The sequence below is a fragment of the Hyperoodon ampullatus genome, assembly GCF_949752795.1.
Source record: "Hyperoodon ampullatus genome assembly, chromosome: 13".
In the NCBI taxonomy this organism is placed as follows: domain Eukaryota; kingdom Metazoa; phylum Chordata; class Mammalia; order Artiodactyla; family Ziphiidae; genus Hyperoodon; species Hyperoodon ampullatus.
Window position 1 is genome coordinate 7707809 of NC_136926.1, and position 12567 is coordinate 7720375.

At 38.8% G+C, this 12567-nt stretch overlaps 1 protein-coding gene across 2 annotated transcripts in view; it reads right to left on the minus strand.

Moving 5' to 3' along the window:
• KNTC1 (kinetochore associated 1) overlaps positions 1-12567 on the minus strand; it is a gene marked incomplete at both ends in the record, with an annotated part of 69997 nt that overhangs the window by 26601 nt on the left and 30829 nt on the right. For both annotated transcript variants that reach the window (XM_079717171.1, XM_079717172.1), the window contains 9 exons: positions 589-752; positions 1259-1315; positions 1790-1928; positions 5007-5104; positions 5553-5725; positions 6714-6994; positions 9921-9988; positions 10607-10679; positions 12066-12185. In XM_079717171.1, the coding sequence (XP_079573297.1) occupies positions 589-752; positions 1259-1315; positions 1790-1928; positions 5007-5104; positions 5553-5725; positions 6714-6994; positions 9921-9988; positions 10607-10679; positions 12066-12185 (1173 nt within the window). The remainder of the gene's footprint in view (positions 1-588; positions 753-1258; positions 1316-1789; positions 1929-5006; positions 5105-5552; positions 5726-6713; positions 6995-9920; positions 9989-10606; positions 10680-12065; positions 12186-12567) is intronic.

Here is a 12567-nt window from a genome sequence, read left to right on the forward strand (position 1 = left end):
ACTGAAGACTGCGCACCTAGAGCCTATGCTCCACAACAAGAGAAGCCACCACAATGAGAAGCCCGCGCACCGCAACAAAGAGTAGCCCACACACAGCAACGAAGACCCAACGCAGCCAAAAATAAAGAAATAAAATAAAATAAAATAAAATAAAATAAATTAATTAAAAATTAAAAAAAAAAGAAAATGTGTGCAAGCACCTTGAACTATACCTGACTTTGTAGATGTTCAACAGACGTGTCCTAAATCTGACAAATTATCAATTTCCTTACTACAAAGCCAAATAGGAAAATGTGAGTTCCAAATTCCTTTGTTTGGCAGTGCTTTTTTTTTTTTTGCGGTACACGGGCCTCTCACTGTTGTGGCCTTTCCCGTTGAGGAGCACAGGCTCCGGATGTGCAGGCTCAGCGGCCACGGCTCACGGGCCCAGCCGCTCCACGGCATGTGGGATCTTCCCAGACTGGGCACGAACCCGTGTCCCCTGCATCAGCAGGGGGACTCTCAACCACTGCGCCACCAGGGAAGCCCTGGCAGTGCTTTTGTATCTGTATTTGCGCAAAGTGAAAGTAGTTGTTCTCGAAACTGTACCTTGTCACTCAAACTGGCATTCATGAAGTTTGACACAGAGTGCTGAAGACAGGTACCAAATGAACCAACTACAAATTTTAGGGCCAGCTCCCATTGGCTAGATTCCTGAAGGTTCTGAAGCAAGGCAGAGATGGAATTGATAATAGGTAACATAAGGCTGTCTCCTGTGAAATGATAAAAAGTATTTTACTCGAGTACAAGTATTTTAATATTTAGATTTTTTTAAAACAAAGAAAGACCATATCTGGCAATTGTTTTCAGGGACGGTCTACTTCTTCAATGCAGGTAATGGTCATAGAATTGATTCTCAAAGTTAGTAAATAAAAGAGTTAACATGAGGCTTGATCTAAACCAGAAAATAGCTAGGTACATGGATACTGAGGTACTTCGATTGTAACTTGCCTATTTTGAGATGCTTAAATCATTAGCTGAAGAAAACCATTTCTCTACTAGGAAGACCAAATTTATGAACAGATTCATAAAAGTTAACACTATAAGCCAAATGATCCATTTTCCTGACAGTTTGGAAGAGTAATAATGTAACAGTAATAATTAAGAAACTATATTAAGGACATTACATCAGATTCATACTCAGAATTTCAAGAAATTTCTATGTTGGCCTATTTACAAAATTGTAATTCAATGGTTATACGTTTCTGATGTCAAGTACCTTCACTGATGGAGCAGTATGGTAAACTTGTAGAATCGAAGGGATATCTCTTGCTTTCTACAAAAGAGAATAAATTCAATAACAATAAGTAAAATAACTCTCTTTTAGAGCACACAGTCCCAGAGATACTTTAATACTGCGCTCTTATCAAATAACGTTCTAAAGCAACCTGTTACTTAGAAACAACCAAAACCTTTACAGGTCTGGATGTACAGATGAGTGTACATCCAGACCGAGACGCAGAACACGACTAGCATCCAGAAGCCATCCCCTTGCCCGCTTCCAGTCTACCCTCCAAGGGTAGACACTACCCTGATTTCCAACAGCATGGCCTCCTTAGAGCCCGTCCTTGTACTTTACATAAATGAAATCATACAATACATATTCTTTTGTTCCTCACTTCATTTGTTCAGCATTACGCCTACAAGATTCATCCATGTTACTATGTGTAGTTCCAGTTCCAAACCTCTACCATTTAAACTTGCATGAAGCAGAAATACACAGAAAAAAGATGACACAAATGAAATTTACCAGCCAGAGGCACAAGTGATGAAATCAATTCATAGATGACAGGGAGCACCATCTGCGACTCGAGAACTATCCCATCTTCACTGAAGAAGTCACAGTAAGACCACTCCTCATATGGATCTTTATGAGTTCCAAAAGCAGTCTAAATATCAAATCATACAGAAAAGACACAGATAAGGACACTCCAGAACACAAATTCCTTCTTCACCAAGCAGAATCCAGAATCAGATCTATCAGAGCCAAACACAATGTTGATAGTCAAATACAACCATGTAGTCTGTTTCTTCTGGTCTATGGCTTAAAATAATGTCGCTTTAAATTAAATTATTACTCAGGGAATTCCCTGGTGGTCCACTGGTTAGGATTTGGCACTTTCACTGCAGGGGACAGGTTCGATCCCTGGTAGGGGAAGATCCTGCAAGCCACATGGCCAAAAAAACCCCAAACTGTTATTCTGGACAATGTCCAGAGATGCCTTGTTTGAGGCCCAATGTTTTGAAAGATAGTGCAAATTAAAGCCAATAAATGTGACTAGAAAAGAGAAGTGGTCTCATGCCCTTAAGTAGTTCTCTGGTCTAGAGTAAGAAAATATGAGAGGTAGATTCAGTATTTTTATAAACTATGCAAGTGATTTAAAAGTGGTGTGTACCATGATCAAGTGGGGTTTATCCCAGGAATGCAAGGATTCTTCAATATACGCAAATCAATCAACGTGATACACCATATTAACAAATTGAAGGAGAAAAACCATATGATCATCTCAATAGATGCAGAGAAAGCTTTCGACAAAATTCAACACCCATTCATGATAAAAACCCTGCAGAAAGTAGGCATAGAGGGAACTTTCCTCAACATAATAAAGGCCATATATGACAAACCCACAGCCAGCATCGTCCTCAATGGTGAAAAACTGAAACCATTTCCACTAAGATCAGGAACAAGACAAGGTTGCCCACTCTCACCACTCTTATTCAACATAGTTTTGGAAGTTTTAGCCACAGCAATCAGAGAAGAAAAGCAAATAAAAGGAATCCAAATTGGAAAAGAAGAAGTAAAGCTGTCACTGTTTGCAGATGACATGATACTATACATAGAGAATCCTAAAGATGCTACCAGAAAACTACTAGAGCTAATCAATGAATTTGGTAAAGTTGCAGGATACAAAATTAATGCACAGAAATCTCTGGCATTCCTATATACTAATGATGAAAAATCTGAAAGTGAAATCAAGGAAACACTCCCATTTACCATTGCAACAAAAAGAATAAAATATCTAGGAATAAACCTACCTAAGGAGACAAAAGACCTGTATGCAGAAAATTATAAGACACTGATGAAAGAAATTAAAGATGATACAAATAGATGGAGAGATGTACCATGTTCTTGGATTGGAAGAATCAACATTGTGAAAATGACTCTACTACCCAAAGCAATCTACAGATTCAATGCAATCCCTATCAAAATACCACTGGCATTTTTCACAGAACTAGAACAAAAAATTTCACAATTTGTATGGAAACACAAAAGACCCCGAATAGCCAAAGCAATCTTGAGAACGAAAAATGGAGCTGGAGGAATCAGGCTCCCTGACTTCAGACTATACTACAAAGCTGCAGTAATCAAGACAGTATGGTACTGGCACAGAAACAGAAAGATAGATCAATGGAACAGGATAGAAAGCCCAGAGATAAACCCACGGACATATGGTCACCTTATCTTTGATAAAGGAGGCAGGAATGTACAGTGGAGAAAGGACAGTCTCTTCAATAAGTGGTGTTGGGAAAACTGGACAGGGACATGTAAAAGTATGAGATTCGATCACTCCCTAACACCATACACAAAAATAAGCTCAAAATGGATTAAAGACCTAAATGTAAGGCCAGACACTATCAAACTCTTAGAGGACAACATAGGCAGAACACTCTATGACATAAATCACAGCAAGATCCTTTTTGACCCACCTCCTAGAGAAATGGAAATAAAGACAAAAATAAACACATGGGACCTAATGAAACTTAAAAGCTTTTGCACAGCAAAGGAAACCATAAACAAGACCAAAAGACAACCCTCAGAATGGGAGAAAATATTTGCAAATGAAGCAACTGACAAAGGATTAATCTCCAAAATTTATAAGCAGCTCATGCAGCTCAATAACAAAAAAACAAACAACCCAATCCAAAAATGGGCAGAAGACCTAAATAGACATTTCTCCACAGAAGATATACAGACTGCCAACAAACACATGAAAGGATGCTCAACATCTTTACTAATTAGAGAAATGCAAATCAAAACTACAATGAGATATCATCTCACACCAGTCAGAATGGCCATCATCAAAAAATCTAGAAACAATAAATGCTGGAGAGGGTGTGGAAAAAAGGGAACACTCTTGCACTGCTGGTGGGAATGTGAATTGGTACAGCCACTATGGAGAACGGTATGGAGGTTCCTTAAAAAACTACAAATAGAACTACCATATGACCCTGCAATCCCACTACTGGGCATATACCCTGAGAAAACCATAATTCAAAAAGAGACATGTACCAAAATGTTCATAGCAGCCCTATTTACAATAGCCCGGAGATGGAAACAACCTAAGTGTCCATCATTGGATGAATGGGTAAAGAAGATGTGGCACATACATACAATGGAATATTACTCAGCCATAAAAAGAAATGAAATTGAACTATTTGTAATGAGGTGGATGGACCTAGAGTCTGTCATACAGAGTGAAGTAAGTCAGAAAGAGAAAGACAAATACTGTATGCTGACACATATATATGGAATTTAAGAAAAAAAAAAGGTCATGAAGAACATAGGGGTAAGACAGGAATAAAGACACAGACCTACTAGAGAATGGACTTGAGGATATGGGGAGGGGGAAGGGTAAGCTGTGACAAAGTGAAAGAGCGGCATGGACATATATACACTACCAAACGTAAGGTAGATAGCTAGTGGGAAGCAGCCGCATAGCACAGGGAGATCAGCTCGGTGCTTTGTGACCGCCTGGAGGGGTGGGATAGGGAGGGTGGGAGGGAGTCGCAAAAGGGAGGGGATATGGGAACATATGTATACATATAACTGATTAAATTTGTGATAAAGCAAAAAATAAAAATAAAAAAATAAAAAATAAAAAAATAAAAAAATAAAAAAATAAAAGTGGTGTGTAATGGATTGGGTAGGGGTTTTGTTTAAGGAAAAGAAATTCAAAGCAATTTACTTTCATGAGAATTCCGCAGTCATCCATTTGGCACTGTCTGGAAAGCTCTACTGCCATTAAAGTATATTTACAGAGTTCTAAGGCATCTAGCAAAAAATCTGAAAGAAAATGGAGGAAAAGTCATTAAACTAGTATTTCCTGTGTTTAGAACAATAAAAACAACCTTCGAATAATTACCATTCAAAATTCTAAGGTAGGCCACAAAGCAGAGAGAAAGGTTTCCACACAGCTTTGACGACCCTAAATAATACAGGTCAACATTTTTCTTAAGCTTGACTGGAAAGTAAGTTCAGATACGGGGAGGCAAGGAATCTCACAGTCTTCTGAAAGCCAATATCGTCAATAGTCAGAAATGACATTGTTAATTTTGGAAATACTTTAAAATAGTAACCCCCATAGAGATTCAATTATAAGTGTCCCCTTTGTGAAAGAGGGATAATGATCACTTCTCCCTCTACCTCAGTGTCCAACTGTAAGGAGACAGCATTAGACAAGTGCGAAATGAAGCAGAGAATATAAAACCACGTAGATTATAAATCTTGTCACCTGGACTGCAGATGGTGGCAGCCTGGCATGCTAGATCATGTATCTCAGAAGGAAGATTTAGTCCCGCAGGGATTGTCATTGGAACGCCATTAGCCAACATCTGACAAAGCTTCTGACACGTCAGGAACAGCAATTTCCCAGTGTTGGTGTTGCAGTGATACTTAAACAAGTTTCTTTGGAAGAAAGGAAGGGTCGGAAGTTAGAGCACTCGTATGGAAAGCAGATGTATTTGCCTTTCTTGGATTAATATATAACCACTGGGGCTTCCCTGGTGGCGCAGTGGTTGAGAGTCCGCCTGCCGATGCAGGGGACACGGGTTCGTGCCCTGGTCTGGGAAGATCCCACGTGCCGCAGAGCGGCTGGGCCTGTGAGCCATGGCCGCTGAGCCTGCGTGTCCGGGACCTGTGCTCCGCAACGGGAGAGGCCACAATAGTGAGAGGCCCGCATACCGCAAAAAAAAAAAAAAAAAAAAAAAAAAATATATATATATATATATAACCACTAACAACATTTACAACGTCTTTAAATGTTTTCAGTGTGCTTTGTTTTTCAACTTGCTTGGGATACCACTAACTGTTGCACGGCAAGGTGACCTAAACTCAATGGTTTGGTTACCTAACTACACAGGGCTAGTCACACCTCTTCTACGCCACCACTTTCCTTCTTTCTTTTAAATAAATTTATTTATTTTCTTTATTTATTTTTGGCTGTGTTGGGTCTTCATTGCTGCGCGTGGGCTTTCTCTAGTTGCAGTGAGCGGGGGTTACCTTTGTTGCGGTGCACGGGCTTCTCATCGTGGTGGCTTCTCTTGTTGCCAAGCACAGGCTCTAGGTGCGCAGGCTTCAGTAGTTGTGGCACGTGGGCTCTAGAGCACAGGCTCAGTAGTCGTGGCGCATGGGCTTAGTCGCTCCATGGCATGTGGGATCCTCCCGGACCAGGGCTCGAACCTGTGTCCCCTGTGTTGGCAGGCAGATTCTTAACCACAAGTCCCTACGCCACCACTTTCTGACCCAGGCATACAAAACAGGCTCTCAGGGCGAGAAACCAAGAATCACGTCTGTGGAAGTGAAAGGGTCACCATCCTATCCTCGTCACCAAAGAAGTAAATGAAACCAGTGTTCCTTTCTGATGAGCTGTGTGATTTGGGGACCCGGAACTCACCTGCATTTTCTCAGCGCCACTTCCACGTTCCCATCGTTCAAGGCCCTCAAGATCATCTTGGCCTCCAGCTCTTGCCGGGACACCTGCAGGGCCAGCACCTGTCGGTGCAGCTTGGACTCGGCGCTCAGCCTCTCCTCCTCAGCAGCCGCAGGCTCTGCTGGCCTCCGGGGTTTGTGTTTAGCCTGTGCGACTTGCTGAGCTTTAATGTGCCGTTCCCGGAGCTCTGCTATCAGGGAACTATTGCTGTAATCTTCAAATGAAAGAAAGACCTCAAAGTTCTCCTGTAGCAAGGCAAGCAAGACAAAGCTCCACGTCTGTTCAGTTCATCTGCGGTTGAAATCATTGGTGTGTCTCGAACCTCTATTTTACCTCTCTCTCTCCCTTGTAAATTAAGAATTTAAGACTATATTTCAAAAGTAACTTATTATATAAAGGCTGGAAAAGGGGAAAATATCACTTAACCCAGGGCTTTCTCAACTTTGGCACTGCTGACGTCTTTGGGTCTGGTAATTCTGTTGTGGTAATTCTGCCCTAATCCTAATCCTAACCCTAACCCTGAACAGAAGGAGGGAGGGATTAAGTATTAGGTTTGTGCGATTCTACCCTGGTGGCTGGAAGAAGCCAGTTTTGCTCTTTTCTGTAATAACTTCTGGTTAGCTGCTAACACCAGACCTAGAACTGATTTTTCTAACCCAATAAAAGGATCCTGCTGAAGCCCAGGGAAGGACACCAAGAGGTAGTGGGAGTGAGTGAGACCTTCCTCTTTGATACCACACTTTAGAACAGGGTTTCTCAATTTGCCAGATGATTCTTTGCCTCAGGGGCTGCCTTTGCACAGGAGGATGTTTAGCAGCATCCCTGGCCTCTCCCACTAGACCTAGCACAAGGATTGTTCCATAAATGGTAGCACTATACCTAAACATGACTTTGCTTAGATCTAAACCATTGCTTTAAAGTACCTGTAATTTTCAAATTTAAGAAGACCGCGGAGAAGTTAACTTATGCTGACTCCTGGGTGCTTCACACGAAGACATCTATTGTTTAACACAGAAGATCGCAAACTTTTGGGTTGTAGCGCCTCTTTACACTCTTAAAAATTATTGAGGACCCCAAAAAACTTTTTAAGGAGGTATCTATCAATATTTACCATATCAGAAATTAAACAGAAAAGTTTAAAGTACAAGAGCATATAAAAGTGCACATAAAAAAATGTCATGAAGAACCTAGGGGTAAAACGGGAATAAAGACACAGACCTACTTGAGAATGGACTTGAGGATATGGGGAAGGGGAAGGGTAAGCTGTGACAAAGGGAAAGAGAGGCATGGACATATATACACTACCAAACGTAAGGTAGATAGATAGTGGGAAGCAGCCGCAGAGCACAGGGAGATCAGCTCGGTGCTTTGTGACCGCCTGGAGGGGTGGGATAGGGAGGGTGGGAGGGAGGGAGATGCATGAGGGAGGGGATGTGGGAACAGATGTATATGTATGACTGATTCACTTTGTTATAAAGCAGAAACTAATAAAAAAAAAAAAAAAAAGTGCACATAGCATCAGCCTTTAGAGCGATGATATTACCACACCATGAAGCCTCTGAAAACCCAGTATACTCTCATGAGAGAATACGGATGGAAAGAACAATTTCTTATTTTTGCTATAAATAGAGTTTTAATCTCATGGACTCCCTGAAAGGGACCCAAGAGACCCTTGGGAGTCCATGGGCCGTACTTTGAGAAACAGCAGTACAATAAACTGTGATAAATTATTGCTTCTTTACACACTTTGAGATAATACAGTTGAGAGTTAAATCTGCCGGTGTGTTAATTTCAAGTTTTCACAAAGAGATCCTCACATCTACCCAATTTCCTATTTGATGAAACTTATCAGTTAACCCTGACAGCCCTTCTATTTACAAAATCTTTTCACATTAGGAAGGCCCTAGAGCCAAAATAAAATAATTAATTTCAAATTTCAAATCTGAAGACAGTTAATCAGTTCAAAGTTAGCAGAAATTAATTTTCAAGAAAAAGTGAACTGCCTAGAGTGAAACTATATAGAAAAAAAATTAAGACATTATGAAGTAGACAGTACTCTTTTGGGCCAGTTTCTATAGACAATTTGCTGTCTTTCGCAATATTTTGAGACACTGTGGTGCCTCAGTTTCCTCATCTGTAAAGGAGAATTATAACAGTACCCTCCCTGGGGATCTACTGTGACAAATAACACATGCAAAGCCCCATGTCTAGTACATGGTAAGTACTGAGTAAATGACAGCTACTGTTAGCCATCATTCCGGGCCACCAGAGTTAAATAAATAATCTATAAAGATACCGTAAACCAAAATGGTTTTTTAAAAAAGCATAAACTAGAATACAATTAAAAAGAGAGAACAGTTCCTTAAAAAGTTAAACATAGAATTACCATATGACTCAGCAATTCCTCTCCTGGGTATATACCCAAAGGAATTGAAAGCAGGAAGTTAACAGATATTTGTACATTCATGTTCAATGCAGCATTATTCACAGTAGCCCCAAAGTGGAAACAACCCAAGTGTCCATCAAGAGATAAATAAACAAAACTGTGGTAGAGCCATACAGTGGAATATTATTCAGTCAGAGACAGGAAGGAAGTTCTATACATCCTACAACATGGATGAACATTATACTAAGTAAAAAAAGCTAGACACAAAAGGACAAATGTTTTATGATTCCACTTTATATGAAATTTATGAAATAGGAAAATTCATAGAGATAAAAAGTAGATTAGAGGTTACAAGAGGCTGCGGGGAGAGAGGAATGGGGAGTTATTGCTTAACAGGTGCAAAGTTTCTGCTTGAAGGGATGAAAAATAGATACTGGTGATGGTGATGGTTGTACTGCACTGTGAATGGAGTCAATACCACTGAATTGTAAATAGAAAAATGGTTAAAATGGCAAATTTTACATTGTATGTACTTTACCATGATTAAACAATCAATAATGCAGTACACCCAAAACCATTGAATTATACACTTCAAATAGATGAAATGTATGGTATGTGAATTATATTACATTAAAGCTGCTTTAAAAAAGAGAGACAGAAAGAGGAAAAACCAGTATACCTGAAGTCTCTGAAGGCTAGTGCAGAAGGTTTTAAGGAGGAACTGATCTATGTCAAATGCACTGATGAGTCAAGTAATAATGTTCAACATGGCTTAACATCTTTACCTGTAAGCTAGCAACAGTTTTAAATTGTTTCAAGGTTTCTTCCCATTCATCCTTCTTTTGCAGATTGTCTGTAATTAAATTTTTAAAAGTTATAGCATACATCCAAATTCTGATATTATCAGAATTTTTAAAAGCTAAAATTTTAATTTGCTTTGGTTTTCTCATCTCAAGTCTTCAGTAGTTCTTTTCAGATTCCGATAGAAGACAATTTAAGTACAAAAAGAAACCTAATTACTCTTTCTGAAGGTAGAAAAGAGAACTTTGTTGGTTACAAGACAAATGGCAATTTTTCTGAAATAAATTCCAGATTTTTTTTCCCCAAGAGAATTACTTTGTTAATTGTTTTAAATTTAAGGTTAAATGGGTTTTTTCCCAATCATAACCAAGTGATAAGTGAGCAATGTGAGTAAAAAGTGCAAGGCACCAAAGAAATCTAGTCCAGCATTAAACAGTCACTGAAGCATATGCACAAATGATGAGTTGATCTTACATGCTTCTGCTCTTACACTACTAATCAAAAGAATAAGGCAAGAAAGCCTTTTCACGAAGAAAAGTGTGTGAGATCAAAAAAGACAATCAGAGGCAGGAAAACGGTGGGTCAGGATGGGAGATGTCACTGATGTCCTCTTCTGAAGAGGATCAGCTTTAGAACTAAACCAAGAGGAGCGAACAGAGATGGAAATTACCTTTCTGAATGTCACACAATACTTTAAGAATGTCTACTGATGTCTTCGCTACAGACAGTCTCCAGGCCTTGTCCTAAAAAGAAAAATGCAAAATGAAGTCCCTTTCTTGTATTTGCCATTATATATGTAGTGCATATATAGACAAATAAATAAAAAGCACAGAATCAGATTAAACAATAGATATGGCTTAAGAGTTGAGAGGTCTGTGTTACAGGGAGTTGGGCAGCCAAAGAATGGATCATAATTGAATAATATATAAGCTAAACATGAAAAATACCCATATGGACTCTTGGATATATGATTTAGAAATATTATAGGATATGCAAGTCTCCCAAATCACCTTTCAGATACACTATAATTAACAGGCATTTGGGTTTTGTTTTTTTAACAGCTTTTACTTATTATTTGAGAAAAAATCTGGAAAGGATCTCTGGAAAAGTTAAAGAGAACTGAACTTGTTTAGTATAGAAATCAGAAGTCTAAGAAAGAATCATCCTCAAGACTAAAAAAAAAAAAAAAAATCTTTTTTTTTTAAAGATAAGAAAAACCAAAGAGGGAAAAGCTTTAATGGAAAGACATGGTATGTGTAAAATGCTTAGCAAGGGCCGGGTCCGTACAAAGTATTCAAACATTTTGACTACGGGCTGCAGTTGAAGCTGGTGGTTGAGAATACAGACAGTGTGAAATGAGACCCTGCCACTTTCCAAATACCCTTGGGAAAGCCACTAATTTTAAAATTTTAGTTTCTAAACTCAATCAAAAGGAGCTAACAATAGGGTCTCCTTCACAACTTCGTTCACAGTTTTATTGTGAGGAAGAAATGGACAATCTATTTGAAGTATTTAACCTAATGCCTAGTGGACAGTACGAGGATAATAAATTTTAGGTGTTTAAAAAAAAAATCATTTCCCTAAAGGTAAAAAATGATTGAAGTGCACCACTGAGAGAGGCTGGGAGGTAAGTATCTTCAAAGGTTTAAAAAACTCAACTACCCTGGATAAACTAGGTTTTCGGTCCCTTATCTCTCTACCGTGAATTGGCTCTCTGGAAACCGTTTCTAAGTTTCAACGTCCTGTTCTCAGATTAGATTTACGTTGGTTCTGTGGCTGACGTTACTTGAGAGTAATGACTATGTCCCATACAATGCAAAACACTGTTTATACTTCAAGGCATCATGGAAAATTCTTTATGTATAACAGATACTTCAGTTAATCCTTTTGATCTGCAGATCCCAGATTATTCAGTGTGGGCTCAAAGCCACTGCTCCAAAGCAGCTGTATTTGTTTGTTTGTTTTTCTATATGGTAAATTTTCTATATAGTAAATGGGAATTTTAATATTAGGCCATTCGAGCAGTGAGAAGAGCAAATACTCATATTTGTACGTCTGTCTTTTCTATCCTGTTGATAAATATCCATAAAAATTGGATTTATCTACATTTTATTTAGTGAAAATCTCACCTCATTAGAATTATCTGGTTCTTCCTGTAATGCCAGTCGTGCCCATATGATTACTCTTCCTGCAGTTTTCTGAGCTTCAGCAGGAGGCAAAGACCTCAACAGAAGGATACAGTCTTCACCCTGTAAACAGAGTTTGAAAGGAAGAAAAAACAGCTGCTACCTGCAAAGGATGATTTGGATTTACCTCTTACTTTTCTATTTAAAGATGAAAAGACATCATTTTGAAAAAGACATTATGGTTCCATGGTTTAAAAATCTGAAAATTCTGTTTTGGATGACAGCAAACAGAAAAAGTAAATTAAAATACTACCCTTTGTATTTTGTAATTCTTAGGTATGCCTGTAGTTTTAGAATTATAGAAAAATAAAGACACTTAAAAACACAAAAAGAAAACCCACCTCCTATTCTGGAAACAAAGGGTCCTACACATATGTAAAACATGAGTCTGAGTTTTGTTAACTACCAAAGACTATGAAAGCTCATTAGGTATTCACAAAATACT